General features: G+C 40.0%; 1 protein-coding gene across 2 annotated transcripts in view; it reads left to right on the top strand.

The window, feature by feature from the left end:
- Positions 1-17,944, top strand: part of LOC127425941 (astrotactin-2-like) — an 829,264-nt gene that overhangs the window by 560,069 nt on the left and 251,251 nt on the right. For both annotated transcript variants that reach the window (XM_051672308.1, XM_051672299.1), the window contains 2 exons: positions 8,903-9,069; positions 10,789-10,977. In XM_051672308.1, the coding sequence (XP_051528268.1) occupies positions 8,903-9,069; positions 10,789-10,977 (356 nt within the window). The remainder of the gene's footprint in view (positions 1-8,902; positions 9,070-10,788; positions 10,978-17,944) is intronic.

Here is a 17,944-nt window from a genome sequence, read left to right as displayed (position 1 = left end):
GTGAAGTAGCTATGAAGTAGCTCCTGGTCTTGACCGCATAATGGTTCCATATCACTTCACCAAGTTATTTCAAAGAGCTGTACAGGCTACCACAGCAAAATAACTAGTTAAAACAAAGACACTGGTTAAGATCATTGGATAAGAATGACAAACAATGTCTATAATATCCTGAATTTATTTCAATTTCAGTTGAAAAGTATCCTTGCGCTCCCTCTATGTCTTTCTCTCTCGTCTCACACATACTCACATATGCTGACACACATACATACGCATGCGCGTACACACAAACACACACACACACACACACACACACACACACACACACAAGCACACATAGAGACTTGAGTAGCGACCAACAAACAGAGCCGCACCCCTGCGACTTGATCAGTACCGTACAACAGTTTCTATATTATCCAAAATAACTTTTAATATGTGCAAGTGTTTAGATGTATTTCACACTAATCAGCCTCCCATAATGGAAAGCACCCTCGCACTCCCCCTCCCCCTCTCTTGAGCTGTCACACAAACTCTCACACATGGACACACATACTCGGGAGCCAAGCCAGCACACAGTTGTTTAGCAACAGAAAAGCTATGTACAAGAATGGCCACCTCGGGGTGTGTATTATTTTTCAATAATTCAACGGACCATCATCAATTATTCCTTACTTTGAAAACATAGTTTTTGATGGAATATATGGAATTTGTACATTTCTTAAAAGCTAAAATGTGACCAAAATTATAAAAAATTGATAAAATACAATTTTTGAAACTTATATTTATAATAAAACTATATAAGAAGGTCCCCTTCAGTAATTAGCTGAGATATAATTTCTTTCATATGTAAGCAAAATAGACATTATCACTGAAATAAATCGGAATCAAATTGAATCAAAAAATATTCAAGAGCTTGTGAATTGTAATAAAATCATTATCAATACCCCACCCTAGTTATCAGAGTATTGATCTTCATGTAAACGCACTTAATGATGTTTGTTGACGAGACACGAGAAAACCAAAGATGTTTGATGTTATTGACTTTCAATCTATGGCACAGGCACCATATTTGACTTTAGAGCTACGGTCTTAGGTACAAGAGTACCTAACTAGCCAATTATCCCCGAGATCATCGTCTGTCGGCACAATGCTAATGTGCATTTCTCTCTATAAATTAACAAAATGTTCAGGCAGTCTCCTTGCTGGTTTTTCCGACACATTCAGAATCATTACCGCTTTTGCCGGTGTCACTGTGGCTCGCTTCGTGCGTGCGCTTGTAAGATTTATATTTTAAAGGCTCATTACTACGGTTTAGTATTTCTCTGTAATGTAGAACAGTGTTAGCAATGTTACTTACTGTAATTAAATTAATATCATAAACGTGTGACTAGTCGACTAATGGCTTAAATTAACGCCTACCAGTAAAATCTTTGGTCGGGGCAGCCCTAATATATATATGTACATACTGTATTTTGCCATTGATAAGCAACATCTGTGCCTTCCCATTTTTATAAAGCAGCAGCCGCCACTGTCCACAGCTCAGGTTGAACATCTCGAACACAAGAGCTTAATTTTATGATTCCAAACATTCTCCCACAGCTTAATATTGAGGGACATGCATTCATTAAGATGAAGGCTGAACCTTAATTGCACAGTGTCAGATTAAAAACCTGCAGGTGATTAGATTGACTAATGAGAGTAAACGCACAGGCTGAATGAGACCCAGAGCTTTCTTTCTGTACGCCCTCATTTCTCTCATCTCTGCCGTCTGTTCTCATGGCGATCACGACCACCCGTCTTTTATTGTCGCCCATTGAGCGTTTACGGTTGCCCTTTAGGAGCATGCTGTAATTGTTTAGACATTTTTTATTTGTTTTCTTAATCTTGGTATTGACAGGTTGCCGTGGACGACTCATCGATTAGACTTACGGTGTAATATAGTGGCACTTTGTGTTTGTCTTGGTGAGTAAAATGAGCTGTGGCCTCCTTCACACCTGCTTGAGTTACTACTTAATTCTTTCCAATACATAGCTCTAAACTGGATGTTTATATTCACTACTGACACTGACTGAACTGTATTTTTCTCATTTATAACACACATGCCACTCATACATACATTCTCATACATGCCACTTTATAACTGTATATGCATTTTTATTACCACCTATTCTTATACTTGTGTTACTTATGTTATACATTCCTTTATTTACTAATTATTTTACTAATTAAGTTTTAATATATAAATGTTTACTTTAAATTGGAGCTTAAGGAAAGATGCAGTTCCATTGTCAACAAGTCAACCTGGTCTCAATCATGTTACTATACCTAAATGTTTGCAAAATTATTTGTATGACTTGTTGTATTGTTGTAGCTTCCTGGTGAAATGAACTTTTTACACAACTCACGAGTAAAACAGCAGATTATCAGTTCATAAACATGTACCTTCCTGTTCTTCCTCACACAATGTTATTTTATGTCATCTAAACACTTTTACTGTAGCGCATGACTTATATGTGTTGCTAGACCTTGTTTAGACATCACATGTCTTGTCAGTAAAAGACTGACTTTAGCGCGAGCCAATAGTATGAGTGCGGACTGTGAATGAGTATATCATTGGTTCTCCGACAGAAGCCGTGTGTGTTAAAACGTTTTCTTTTAACAGCCTTTAATACCTTAAGGAGCTGCATTCGCATTTACATGACATTTCAGAATGGCACTTTCTGCAAAAACCTGGAATAAGCACTTTTCTTAAGTGCATGTAAATTTACATAGTTGGTTAAGGGTGCTTTTGGGAATCACACCCCTGAACGCCACAAATCAATCATCTCATTCGTGAATGAGTGAGGATCAGAATCTTTTGACCGACTGAAGGATAGGAGGAATGTCATTCATTTAATTCATTTATTTACGGAGATAAAAGGGCTGGATGAATTATAAGTAATAAAGACTGGTGACATTATAATGACATTACAAACTATTGTTTTTTTTTTTTTTTTTTTATATAGTCATGCAGTGCAGTTCACAAAATGATAGATATGCTTTGTTGTCATTTTTTGGGAAAACGCTAAGATGTTTCAATACTCTGCTGAATTCTCTTAGTATATTTGAAGACACACACATTTTATAAATATACCAAATATAATTAGACTTGTTTCAGTTGTGAGTGACTCTGTGCTTTATCATTGGTTTAAAGGAATGTTCCGGGTTCAATACAAGTTAAGCTCAATCGACAGCATTTGTAGCACAAATCTGATTACCGCAATAATTAATCTCGACTCGTCCCTCCTTTTCTTTAAAAAAGCAAACATGTGGGTTACAGTGAGGCACAATGGAAGAAAAACTAAAAAATAAAGTCACTGAATGAATCAGTGAACAAATCTGAACAAATCTTTTTGGTGAACAAATTCAAAAGAGTCACAAGTTAAAGACAGAAATAGAAATATAATCTGGAGTTAATCCACTCCACTGAATAAAGGTCACATTTATTGTAGTAATAATGAGTTTGTGTGGTGTTTGATGTAACTTTATACTATTTAAGTTGTGAAATGATTGATTCATGTGCCATACTTTTTGCTAATAAAGAGAGAACAAAAAAAGGATTTAATAGGACAGATGAAACGTATTGCAAATAAATAGACAATACTAGATGTTTGTCTATATGGTTTTGGTTATTTTTATAAATAAAATAATACAATAAACATTTATTATAGAAAATGACAATATTCTGAATGATATATATTAGCAGCCTAACTTGAATGATGTAAAAACAACTTAAAAAACAAAACACCATCTGTGCAACAGAGTGGAATACATTAAATGTGCACATTTTATAGTGTCATTGGGGGCTGAGCCCCCCTAAGATTGAAATTCTAAAATCGCCCCAGGCACGACTTGTAAACCGATAAATGTTAACATTTTCATTACATAACCAACTACATTTAAAAGCTTATTTGAGTTTAATCAAATTGTGCAGTATCATCTGATAGAGAGTTGCACTTGTGATGCAAAGGACCGGAATACGAGTCCTTATGAGCATGCGAGTAGACACGTGAGCCAAAAGTGTCATAGAAGCACAACAAATGATGTGGTTGCTTCAGAAATGGCAATTTTTCATATCATATTTGCTGTTATGACACTATTGGTTAAGTTTAGGGAAGTAGGTTTTGGTGATTTAAAACTTGATAGAGCATTAACCTTTAAAACCTCATCTGTTAGGGAGAACATTTACACTTTTAGCACCACACAGTCAACTGTGGAAGTGCTGCGATATTATGTATAATGAGTCACATAATTTTCAACAAATCAGGGCAAGTACTGCTATTTGCTCTGTTGTTGAAAATTAGACAAATAAAACTTTGACTTATGACTTTGACTTTTGAATTAGGTCTGCCTATCACTTTGGTTCTATTTAAAATACATTTTCAAAACTGTAAGTACTAGTATCTTCAAACTAGCATCAGTACCAGTATTTCAATTTCACAAGTTTACTGGTTCACCCAGTCCTGGAATGCATTACGGTAAAATTATTTGGTGTGCTGTCCATGACGGAGGGGCTCGAGTACAGGACTATGACTGATTTCTCATTTGATGTTGTTGTTGCTTGCGATTTTTCTCGAATTTATGTGGATTTTTAATCCAAGGACTTTGGTCTTAAATTTCACAGTCTCCTGTGATCCTCCTGTGTACGGATTGAAATATCTTTAGTATTACATCTGTTATGAGAGTGTCTTAGCCTTTATCTTCTAAAAAAGGGCACTTGTATTTTTTTTTTTGAAATTGTCTTTTTTGGTGATGACAAAGCATGCTTGGATTCAAGGGCGTATATTTGACTTGAACATTGTGGGTGTTGCAGTGTGGAGCATTTACCAATGTTTCCATTGATCATGGTATAAATAATGGAGGGGTTGTACTTGCTCATTGTAAGTTAGTGTTAGTTCATAATGCATTAACTAATGTTAACAAATACAACTTTTGACCTTTTGATTTAAAAAATGTATTAATATATGTTGAAATTACATTATCCAAGTAATAAATGCTGTAAAATATTGTTAATTGTTAGTTCATATTGACTAATTTTGTTAAACAAATGTTAACAAATGGAACCTTATTTTACTGTGTAATATTTTATATTCATATTCATACTTGGCGCTCATTTGCGATGCAGAAGTTTTCAGTTCTTTTCCTGTTATTTTATGTAACAAAAGTGAAAAGGTGATAGAGTTCTGTGAGTTCTAAGCTTTCAAAAGGTACCACAGATGACAATTTTTGTATCCAGGAACTTTCACATTTTACGCGTAAACTTTTATTAGACACTCCTGGCCCCACCCACAGAGTTTAAGGTGTTAATAAAACAAATAAATTATATATTAGTTAGGGATGTGCCCGAAGCCGAATACCTTATTGGGAAAGGCACAGATAATGACTTCAAAACTAATAACATATTCACCTGAATAATATAAAAAATATTCATATGACTGATTATCCAAGAAGCACAAGGTTAAAGCGACATTTTAAATAAATTTATACAAAATTACAAAGAATTTATTAATCTGTGCAGCCAATATTTCTAAAGTGTAAACCTTATGAATGAAAATCTGCCCGTTGTGATTTCAGATCGGATGGGTGTGGTCTTGACTCCGTTTCTGGTCTATGTTAATTGTGCACGTCTGGAGCTTATCAAGTGTAACATTAACATACAACATAATATACAATTTCCACTTCTTGAAATGTCTATGTCAGTGTATCACATGATTCACACGTGATTCTCATGTATTTATTTATAGCCTAAACCTGAGCGTGATGTTAAATTCCTGACCTGAAGTGATGATTTCACATCGGAGTCCGTCTATCCTTCTTTTAAAGTTGACCACATTTATATTCACATCAGCGATTAAGAAAATTATCTAAGACTTTATTCTGAAAAAAAATAAAATAAAATAAAATAAAAATGCTCCATAAAGGTTTAAATGCTCCATAGATTATTCATCTATTAGGAATATTCCTCCTTATGTAAAACGAAGAAACTGAAACATGTTCCATCTTTTTTTATCTTCTTCTTTAAACTGTGTACCTCTGGTGAGGCACTATATAAATGTAACATTATTATTATTATTATTATTATTATTATTTATTTTTATTTAACTAAATAATGGTGTCTTATCGTAAAAATTCCTGATAGACTTAAGGGACATAATTAATTATTATTATTGTTATCATTATTATTATTATTATTACTATTATTATTATTAGGCTATTATTATGAAAAGTCATATTTTATTAATAGAAACTATAAATGTAAGAGTAACATTTAAAAATGGGCATTTCATTTAGTTTTGATGCACTTCCGGTTAAAGCCACGCCCTCACCCCGTTCTATCTGAATACAGAGACAAATACAGATTATTTTGTCATATGAACAGATACAGATACAAATACAGATAATGGCTTTGCTGCACACCCCTAATATTAGCGCTGTCAGTTCAATAACTTTTTTAATCACAATTAATCACAGATTTTAAAAGTGCTGAACATTGACACTATGTATGCTTATTTTCTTGTCAAAATTCATTTATTTCCATCTTACGAAAAAAAAATAAAAAAAATATATATATATATATATATATATATATATATATATATATATATATATATATATATATATATGTTGCAATATAATGCTTTATTAACATGTTCCAAACAAAGCCTTCCACAATATAAAGATAGAAATGTACTAAAATATCAACAATTCAAGTAACATTAAATGTTTCCCAAAGTCTAAGTGGGAGTTTGGTTGCATATTGATTGTAATGGGTATTAAATCCCTTAAACTCTCATCCTTCACAATATAAATCTTCCAGTAGACTGTGGCTATCCCCTTTGTTACAGCAATCGTGAAACTGCGTTCATGATTCACATCAGGGCGGCAACGCCAGCATCCAGCAGCATTTTTAAGTCACCATGAAAAGCGCTTGCAAACAAACATGTTCATTTTTCTTAACCGGTATTAACACATTTACTGTTAATGCAGCATAATCTCTGGTGTGAAGGGCGGAACCTCTGTAATGTGTCCGCCCGGAGTCATTACACTGACGTACACGCCACAAACAGACACACAATAGCGCTTGACTTTGGTGGAAATGTGCTTTGTTGTCATGAAAATTAGTCACAATGCCAAAAAATCCTACTGGTTCTAAAACATGCTTCATTTTCTTTATGCTTCATTTCTTTCTTTGATTATGATGTGCGAGATTCACCCTTCTGTCAATTCAGCAATTCCCCAGACTATCTACGATTATTCGTTTTTTCCTTATGTAGTTTAGTGGCTCTACTACATAATAAATTACCTGTTCGATGAGAGGGAGAGGGAGTACATTTTTCAGTTGTAGATTAGATTGTCTTTGTGTTTGTCACAGAGTACGTATTCTCGAAAGAGTGCAGTCATCAACGCTGAGCACACAATGCTACTTAAACTCAACTGTAAGATAATTATATCACTGTCAACAGATAGACGGCTCGCACGTTATCTTTGTGCACATTCACATAAATTTCAGAGCTCCCGCAGGATGTTATAAAAATATGCAATGAATTAGAAGTTTGTCGAGCATCTCTGGCCACTGTTTACTGTCATCTCACTCTAATATATCTGTGCATCAGTATCTTTTAATAATAACAACAACAAGAAAAAAAACTATTCTCACAGAACATTCTTCAATGTAATAGATCACGGAACCCCCAAGCACAGCTTAAACATAAAGATGTGCACAAAAGAGAAATTAGTGACCATAAATAAATCACACAAAACCTTACCTGTGACAGCTTTAGAGGAGCTATTTACATCCACATGCGCTCACAGTCATCTTAAACTTATTTAGATTAAATCATTAGGCTTTTTCAAAGCAACATAAAGCTACCAAATTAGTGGTGTTTTCTAATGTCCACATGCTAATTTCCACCTGGCAGATGATAAAACCATGTGGCCTCTTTTGACTTCGAGCAGGAAGTAACATCCTAGCACTGCATAGCAACACCCAATCAACCACCCAGAACACCATAGCAAATGCAGAACAATCAGTCCAGGTTATTTTAACTTCATTTTTAAAGTTGTGGCAAACAAATCAATTTGAATGACACAATTGAGTCGATCTCCCTACACTCTCAAATTACATATATGGTATATTTGTATATATCTGAATATTTTGCAATAGACTTATATATATATATATATATATATATATATATATATATATATATATATATATATATATATATATATATATTCTTGCTATACTCATCAACAATGTTTAATCAGTAGTTTTATATTTTTTCCATCGATTATAATTTGATTAAGTCATTCGCAATGCTTCATGGGTTGTAGTTCATTCCCTCATGAAAGATGTTTAAGTGCACAGTCTTGTACCGTTGTTTTTTTATCTGGTTGTCAAATAATTCTCTGCTTCAAATCAATGTTTTGAATGTTGTTATTCACCTCGAAGCTGGTTTGAACACTTTTATGAAGGATTTTATGGGAAAAACAATTAATGGAAAAAACTTCCTAAGTCAAGACTGAAAAGTGGGCAGGCACCATTGTGCTCTATTTCTCTGTTCCACATGTTCAGTGGTTTAATGGGTGTTCCTGAAGCTGTGATTCATTTTCCAAATTCTATGGCACTGCCTTGGCAAACCTCATTAATGCTCTTTCCTTCCTGAGAAACAAAATTTTTCATCACATAATATAATAACTCCCTTCTGAGTCAAAAGTTCTTTCCCATTGTCCCTTTGTAGTTACCTGGTAACAGAAAGACCAGATGTTGATCTCTCTCTCTCTCTCTCTTTCTCTGTCTCTCTCTCTCTCTCACACACACACACACACACACACACACACACACACACACACACATGATGTGTAGTGTCCAGAAGGCTTGCGGCCTATGAAGGATGGTTCGGGTTGCTATGACTACTCTCTTGGCACGGACTGTACAGATGGGTTTAACGGTGGCTGTGAGCAGTTGTGTCTTCAGCAGCTGGTTCCTCTACCTGATGACCCCACCTCCAGCAATGTGCTCATGTTCTGCGGGTGAGAGGAGCACACACACACACACACACACACACACACACACACACATATACACAAATACACTACCAGTCAAATTTCTGACACACATCTTAGATCAATAGTTAAGTCATAAAACAAATGGACTTATGTGAATTATAAAGTGACTAGAGATGATAAACAAGTCAAATTTTATATTTGAGCTTCTTCACAGTTGACAGCTGTGTCTAGATTCCAGCTCTGCACGCTCTGTTCATTCTCTCAACCAACTGGGTTGCTTTTCAAATAATATTGAAGGAGTTCCAATGTATGCTTAACATTTGGCTACTCTAAAAAGCAAAAAACAAAAAAACAATTGCATGATGGACTGTGCGATACAAAACTAACGCAATCAGATCAATTGAATGCTAGATTTGTATTAATTATAGTTGCTTATCAGAACCATTCACAATTTAAAAATTAATAATAAATACAGAGAATTAGATTAGAAAAAAAAAAAAACAAAAACAAAAAAACACAAAACAAATTCAGAGGGAAAGGCTAATAGATAGTTACACGTAATTTGCCACATTTTTGTACACAAAGAACTATCAAAAAAGATAGATTGACTGACTGACTGACTACAGAAATTCATACATGGGTGTTTCTTTAACTATTTGTATTAAAACAATCAGATTTCAAATTTTAAGGTCACATTAAAACTGACTTTTAAACTTTTACCAGGCCTTTATCATTTATTTTTGGTACTTGTCAAATGCCTTTTATGTACATATTTTACAGTTTTAGCCTTGTCTCAGACACAGAATTTCAGTATAAATCTCTGAAAAATCCATTATAAAAATACAAATGATTATATATATATATATATATATATATATATATATATATATATATATATATATATATATATATATATATGCATTTATATGAAAATTATTTATATAATTAATTAATTATTATTTCTAAAATTACGACTGTCCCACAGTTGTGGAGTAATTTCTACCACACCAAACATTGAATTTTCTCTGATGTTGTTACATTAATTATTTAGTGAACTGCACATTTGCTAATGTTAGCTAGCATTGTTATTACCTAATTGACATACCCTGGTTGGAATCAACTAGAAAGCTAGATACCTAGCAAATACTGACCATGTTTACACCTGGTAACATAGTTGTAGAGTTGGGGCTCCCCCCAGGCAGGCATTTCAGATGAGCAAGTAAAAAATTTTAATTACTGAAGGGAAGAATATCTGATATTATACACAGTGTACAAATATTTAAGAATATTGTATGAATATGAATTTCTATTTACCTGTGCATTAATTTAAACTGTTATAATGCACTGTGTAATGTGAAACAATCTTTTGATCATTAAAAGCTCTTATTATAGTACAAGAATATGTTGATGGCTGACAGGGTACTGGCCTATAGATGTTAATGATACAGTGTTATTATTACTGTATAGCATAAGGATAAATTAAACTTGCATTATGTCCCAATGTTAACTCGGATAGACAGACAGACAGACAGACAGACAGAGAGACAGAAAGATAGATAGATAGATAATGACACTTTTCATTGTCATGTTAATGCTTAGATTGTATATTAAATGGGAGAGTGTGCTATTTATTTTATTATATTTTTTTTCATGTTTATTTGTCTTTATTTTACTTTTTTGTGCTTTATCATCATGCAGTAACACATTCAATATATAGTATGTTGTTTGTGTGTGATCACTCAGGTGTGTGCAGGAATATAAGTTGGCGGCTGACGGGCACAGCTGTCTTCTTCTCGCTGATCACTGTGAAGGGCCCAAGTGCCCAAGACAAGACGTCCGCTTCAACAACACACTCTTCAGAGAGATGCTGCATGGATACAATAATAAAAGCCAGCAGGTTAACCTGGGACAAGTCTTTCAGATGACATTTAGGTGAGTTCTGTCTGTGCTTACAGAACCGCTTCTGTCTCTCTACAATGGGCTTTAGCTTTTGGATGTTTGGCAATTTAGACATTATATGATTTTCATGGAATTATACGTTTTCTTTATTTTTATAATTCTTTATTGTGATATATAAAGTGCAACAGTGGGGTTCCAGATCTCATTCTGTATATTTTTTTTTCCATGAAGAACTTGGTTTTTAACGATAACCTATAAAAACCTTTCAAGACAGTCATGAGCTTGAAGAATGTTAAGCGATGGCGTATTTTTCTGTAGAAGTCAGTATGATTTCATTGAATTTTTTGTGCTAAATTGCCAAATTCCTGTTCAAGAACTACACGTCCCTTAATCCTGAAGAGAAATGGAAATAGTAACCGCCCACTCCCGTTAAGCATTGTACATGGCATAATCAAGTTTGTGTAGGCCCTCAAATTTGGATTATATTGTTTTATATTGTGCCGTCATATCTGATTCGATAATGTGATTGGCAATGTTACATGGGAAGAATATTTCATCCCTCATCCCTCATTTACAGCAACTTCTTTTACAAATCAAAGTCTGTAATGTTGTGATTCATCTCGGAGCTGGTTGGTTTTGTTTCATGGCTTAGAACTCTTTACTGATGGCTTTTTTTGAAATCCCTGTGCAGAAAACAAACAGCAAGAATACTTGCAGAACCGAGGCCACTGAAAAAGGGGGCAGTCACTGAAACGCTTAATTGCTATATGTTTTGATTATGTCAAGAAACAATACTTTTCGGTACTTCTGTCAGTCTAGAGTAAGAGTAACTTTATTCCACAAACATCTTTCCCAGAAAGTGTCCCATTTAAAAATAATTACATTAATTTACAACCAACATGACTGCTTCCATGTCCATTTGCAGCTTTCACATTCACTTACGCTAGATGGGCTTGTTGTGGCAAAGCGGTTCTTCTGATGAACACAAACCCTCAGTCTCTATTAGCTCATCAGTGTTGTGTGTCAGTGGTAATTCCAGCACTATACTGCCACTGTCAAACCTCTGAAAGCCTCTGCAATCTATTTTGCACTGTCTGCAAAATAAAGACAAATGTTTCCTTTGCAAAGACGACTCTGCTGTTTTACACAATTGAGCTCGCTGCTGGCCTGTTTCAAGAGTCAATCATAATGTTGTGCTTCTTTGATTGCATACATTTGTGTGGCTATGAACCCTCTGGGGTCTGAGGGTGTTTTGGGCCCTGGAGAAGTTTTGACATGCCTTGACATTTGTGCTTTTTTCAGTTGCTTAAAAACATATTAATGGCTAAAGTCTGATAACACTGTATTCAGCACAAATTTGGCTACAATAATATGTGAACAACATGTATGTACATGCTTGTATTTTTGAGAAAATAACGTTTATGCATGGTTTTTGAAAAAAACAAAAATTTAAGTCACTGAAATAAGGCCATATAACGTCCTGGTTACTTTCGTTACCTCCATTCCCTGATGGAGGGAACGAGACGTTGTGTCGATGTAGTGACACTAGGGGTCACTCTTGGGAGCCCCGAACAGCTCTGCTTTTTGAAAAAAGGCCAATGGGAATTGGCGGGTGGAATTTGCATGCCACTCCCCCGGACATACGGGTATAAAAGGAGCTGGTATGCAACCACTCATTCAGGTTTTGTGCTGAGGAGCCAAGACAAGGTCCCGGCCATTTCAGCAGGTAGTTCAGCATTGTGGCAAGAGGGACACAACGTCTCGTTCCCTCCATCAGGGAACGGAGGTTACGAAAGTAACCAGGACGTTCCCAATCTGTCACTCACTCGATGTTTTGTCGATGTAGTGACACTAAGGGTCCCTATACAAAATGCCACAACTAGCTGAACTGTGTTACGTGGACTGGCGGTGCGAGACAGGCAGACCGCTGTGTGCCTCATAGCCAGCGCACCAGGCTGTCACGTAACCTCCCCCAACCCTCTTATGAGCGTCGAACGGTCCTTCGGGAACAAGTCAACTACCCAACAAATAGGGACAGGCTAGCCCAGCCGTGGCCTCTTTTCCTCTTTTTTCTCCCCAAAAAGAGTGGAATTTGTTAACCGACTGGGGGCCATAAATGTCTACGTCGGGGGGGTGTCACTCCCAAGGAGAAGACACCATGGAGAACACACCCCACCCAGAGAAGGGGGGGGGGGGGTGTATTTAGAGTGGAAATACGTCACATGGTCTTACCGAGTCTTGTCAGAAGTATGTCATGTGGAGAAGTCACATGTTAGGTCCTACACGATGGGGGAGGAGTTTCTACAAGCATGGTGACCGGGGGCAGAGGGGCCTCTGCCCAAGGAAGATGCCAGGGAAATGATTTAGCAGAAGATATATCACATGGGGTCACCTATGGGGAACCAGTGCATGTGGAGCACCTACCCCAGTACAGGGCTTAGTTAGCACATGTACTGGGCCGGCAGCGAGTTTCTCCGCCAACTCGTCTGCCACAGGGCTAAGGAGGAAAGTCATCCAGGGATCACAACTTGTGAACATGACTGGGAGTCAAAGGCGCACGTCTTCACCTCATGAGAGGGGAAAGGCATTATACGCAAGCGGTACATCCGGCCAGCTGTCCCGGAACTTACCTGTTCGGACCTGACAACACACGGGACGAAACTGGCTGTTGCGAGGAGCGTGAGGTCCGAGAACCACGTCTGGGTGAGCCAGTAGGGTGCTACTAGTACAACCTGCTCCTCATCCTCCCTGACCTTGCACAGGGTCTGTGCAAGTAGGCTCACTGGGGGAAACGCATATTTGTGTAGTCCAGGGGGCTAGCTGTGTGCCAGCACATCTATACCGAGGGGTGCCTCGGTCAGGGCGTACCAAAGCGGGCAGTGGGAGGATTCTCGGGAAGCAAACAGGTCTACCTGTGCTTGACCGAATTGACTCCAAATCAGCTGGACCACTTGGGGGTGGAATATGTCCTAATAGGCAAGTTTTAGTTCCATTTAAATGTTGTTTCAGCTAAAGTAGGTATTTAAATTGTATGCTATATGATATAAATATGATATGTAATATGATATAAAAAAATGATATGAATGTTTAGATTATATTTTAACTAGTGTTTATGCTGCCTCATTATCATCAACGAAGCTTGTGCTAGAAATTATCTGTTCAGGTGTAAATGTGTAAAATGTGCTGTAAATATGCCCATATTAGAAAATCAGCATATTAGAATGATTTCTGAAGGATCATGTGACACTGAAGACTGCAGTAATGATGCTGAAAATTCAGCTTTGATCACAGGAATAAATTGCATTTTACATATACACTACCGGTTAAAAGTTTTGAAACACTTACTCATATTTTTTTTTTTTTTTTTTTTTCACATTTAGAATAATCGTAAAGTCATCAAAACTATGGAATAACATAAATGGAACTATGGGAGTTATGTTGTGACTAAACAAAATCCAAAATAAATCAAAATGTGTTATATTTTAGCATCTTCAAAGTAGTCACCCTTTGCCTAGAATTTGCAGACATGTACTCTTGACATTTTCTCAACCAACTTCTTGAGGTATCACCCTGGGATGCTTTTTAAACAGTGTTGAAGGAGTTCCCATCTATGTTGGGCACTTATTGGCTGCTTTTCTTTATTATTTGGTCCAAGTCATCAATTTCAAAAACTTTTCTTTTTTAATTACATTTTCCCTTTGCATGTCACAACTCGCCCGCTGTCTCCTCCTCTGGAGTCAGCAGCACCTCAAGTCGCTGCGAGCCACTCACATCCTCAACACTGCAGCGGACACGCTGTCACGACAGGTTACGCTAAAGGGAGAGTGAGGACTGCGCTATGTACAAGCGATACACCCGGCCGGCTATCCCGGGTTTATCCGCTTGTGTTGCGTGCCACTACCTGGGACGAAACCGGTTCCACCCGGAGGTTGTAGAACCTTGCATAGGTGTTGGGTGTTGCCCAGCCCGCTGCTCTGCAAATGCCTGTTAGAGAGGCACCCCTGGCCAGGGCCCAGGGAGCCGCTACACCCCTGGTAGAATGGGCTCGTAGCCCTACCGGGGGCAGCATGTCCTGGGCGACATATGCCATAGTTATGGCGTCAATGAGCCAGTGGGTGATCCTCTGCTTGGAGAGAGCACTTCCTTTCCGCTGTGCACCAAAGCAGACAAAGAGCTGCTCAGAGATTCTAAAGCTCTGCATGCAATCCAAATAGATGTGTAAAGCACACACCAGACACAGCAACGACAGGGCTGGGTCTGCCTCCTCCTGAGGCAGCGTTTGCAGGTTAACCACCTGGTCCCTAAAAGGGGTGGTGGGAACCTTGGGCACATAGCCCAGTCAGGGTCTCAGGATCATGTGAGAGTAACCCGGACCGAACTCCAGGCACGTTTCACTGACAAAGAACGCTTGCAGGTCACCTAACCTCTTGATGGAAGTGAGCGCAATCAGGAGGGTAGCCTTCAAGGAGAGTGTCTTAAGCTCGACTGACTGCAAAGGCTCAAAGGGGGCTCTCTGTAGACCCTGAAGAACTACAGAGAGGTCCCATGAGGGAACGAGGTGTGGTCTGGAGGGATTCAGCCTCCCGGCACCCCTTAGGAACCTGATGATCAGGTCGTGCTTCCCTAAGGACTTACCATCGACTGCGTCATGGTGTGCTGCTATGGCGGCAACGTACACCTTCATGGTGGAAGGGGACAGCCTCCCTTCCAACCTTTCCTGCAGGAAGGAAAGCACTGATCCGACTGCGCATCTCTGGGGGTCTTCCTGACGGGAAGAACACCACTTAGCGAACAGACGCCACTTAAAGGCATACAGGTGCCTTGTAGAGGGGGCCCTAGCCTGAGTGATCGTGTCTACCATGCTTAGGTCTTCCGCGTCCCGTCCAGGGGCCAGACATGGAGATTCCAGAGGTCTGGTCGTGGGTGCCAGATGGTGCCCTGTCCCTGAGAAAGAAGATCCTTCCTCAGGGGAATTCGCCGGGGGAGGGGGGCGGGGTGGCTGTCACGAGGAGCGTGAGGTCCGAGAACCACGCCTGGGCAGGCCAGTAGGGTGCTACCAGGATGACCTGCTCCTCGTCCGATGTGGTCCGATGTGACCACGACTCGCCTGGAGACCAGTTCTAGGGGAACACCTGCCCATAGAAATGAGAGGTCGGTCCAAGGGCTGAAAAGACGGTGACAGACCGGCGTGATGATCACGCCATGCCCATCTCGGGACTCAAGTCTGAAGCCAGTGCTGAAGCGGTCTCATATGCATCAACCTGAGCGGGGTGGCCACCGCTGAGGATACCATATGCCCCAGCAGCCTCTGGAACCGCTGTTTTCTGTTTGAACGCCTTCAAACAGACCAACACCGACTAGGGGTGCTTGTTCGTGAGGCGCGCTGTCAAAGAGACCGAGTCCAACTCCAAACTGAGAAAACAGATGCTCTGAACCGGGAGGAGCTCGCTCTTTTCCCGGTTGACCCGAAGATCTAGTCGGCTGAGGTGTGAGAGCACCAAGTCCCTGTGTGCACACAACATGTCCTGAGAGTGAGCTAAGATTAGCCAGTCGTCGAGATAGTTTAGAATGTGAATGCCCACCTCCCTTAGCGTGGCAAGGGCTGCCTCTGTGACCTTCGTGAAGATGCGAGGAGACAGGGACAGGCCGAAAGGGAGGACCTTGTACTGATATTCCTGACACTCGAATGCAAACCGCAGGAAGGGTCTGTGTCGAGGAAGGATCGTGATGTGGAAGTACGCGTCCTTCAGGTCTACCAACGCAAATCAATCTTGATGCCAGATGCTCGCCAGAATGCGTTTTTGCATCCGCATCTTGAACAGGAGTCTGTGTAAAGCCTAGTTCAGTACTCACAGGTCCAAGATTGGCCGAAACCCACCGCCTTTTTTCGGTATGATGAAGTAGGGGCTGTTAAAACCCCTTCTTCATCTCGGCTGGAGGGACAGTTTCTATCGCGCCCTTCGTAGGAGGGTAGCAATCTCAGCGCAAGGTAGCAGTGTTTTCGACCTTCACCAAGGTGAAGTGGACACCGCTGAACCTGGGCGGATGCCCGGCGAAGTGAATCGCGTAGCCGAGTCGGACGGTCCGGACCAGCCATCGCGACGGATTGGAAAGCGCAAGCCACGTGTCCAAGTTCCGCGCAAGGGAGACCAAAGGGACAATGTCATCGAACGTACCGGCAGGTGGGGCCTCGCGGCGGGGCGGAGCTCGAGGTGCCACACCATGTCGTGGCCATGCTGAGTCTAAGGACATCGAAGCATTTACCTGGCTCCTTGTGACCACCCCCAGAACAGCCTGGGATGGGGGAGGAAGAGGCCTGTCCTCGTGACCCGTGGAGACTGTCACATCGGGGGCAGATTTGTGCCACAGCTGTGTGCTCAGGGGTGGGAGACCGCCGCTGGAGCGCCAAACCTGCCAAATAGAGTGGTGGATGGTGATCGTGATGACGGCCATGCACACCAGACACGTGACCCAGGGAACAAGGAAACCGCTCTTGCTGAACTCTTGAGTACTGCAGCCACTTGTGCATGCAGTGCAATTAAATGCAAAAGGTAACAAAAAGATGGAGAGATCTGCTTACCAGCTCCAGAGCAGTGGGTTTCGTCGTCCCTAGGTCGCCCGTCTCAAGGGCGCTTTGAAGCCTTTCACGGGTTCTGGGCGGCTGCGAGATGGGTGGCGTCTGCTTCCTGCGGTGGGCTCCACGCCGGGGCCGGGCCGAAGGGGTGGGCTGCGGCGGAGCCGGTGCAGTCACCGCAGGGGGACGCCCTTGGCGATGAGTAGACGGGGTGCGGGATCCTGAGCCACGCCGTGGCAGGATATGCTGGCTAGCATCCGTCTACTGCTCCACCGTCGAGAACTGCTGGGCAAAGTCCTTGATGGTGTCGCCGAATAGGCCAGCCTGGGAGATGGGGGCAGTCGGAGAGCGAGGTCTGTCACCGATCGCAGTTCCTGCATCAATCCCGGGGCAGAACTACCCTTGTGCAGTTCCTTTAGCACCTTG

Source organism: Myxocyprinus asiaticus, chromosome 3, assembly GCF_019703515.2.
Source record: "Myxocyprinus asiaticus isolate MX2 ecotype Aquarium Trade chromosome 3, UBuf_Myxa_2, whole genome shotgun sequence".
NCBI lineage: Eukaryota > Metazoa > Chordata > Actinopteri > Cypriniformes > Catostomidae > Myxocyprinus > Myxocyprinus asiaticus.
This window is presented reverse-complemented; position numbering and strand designations above follow the sequence as displayed.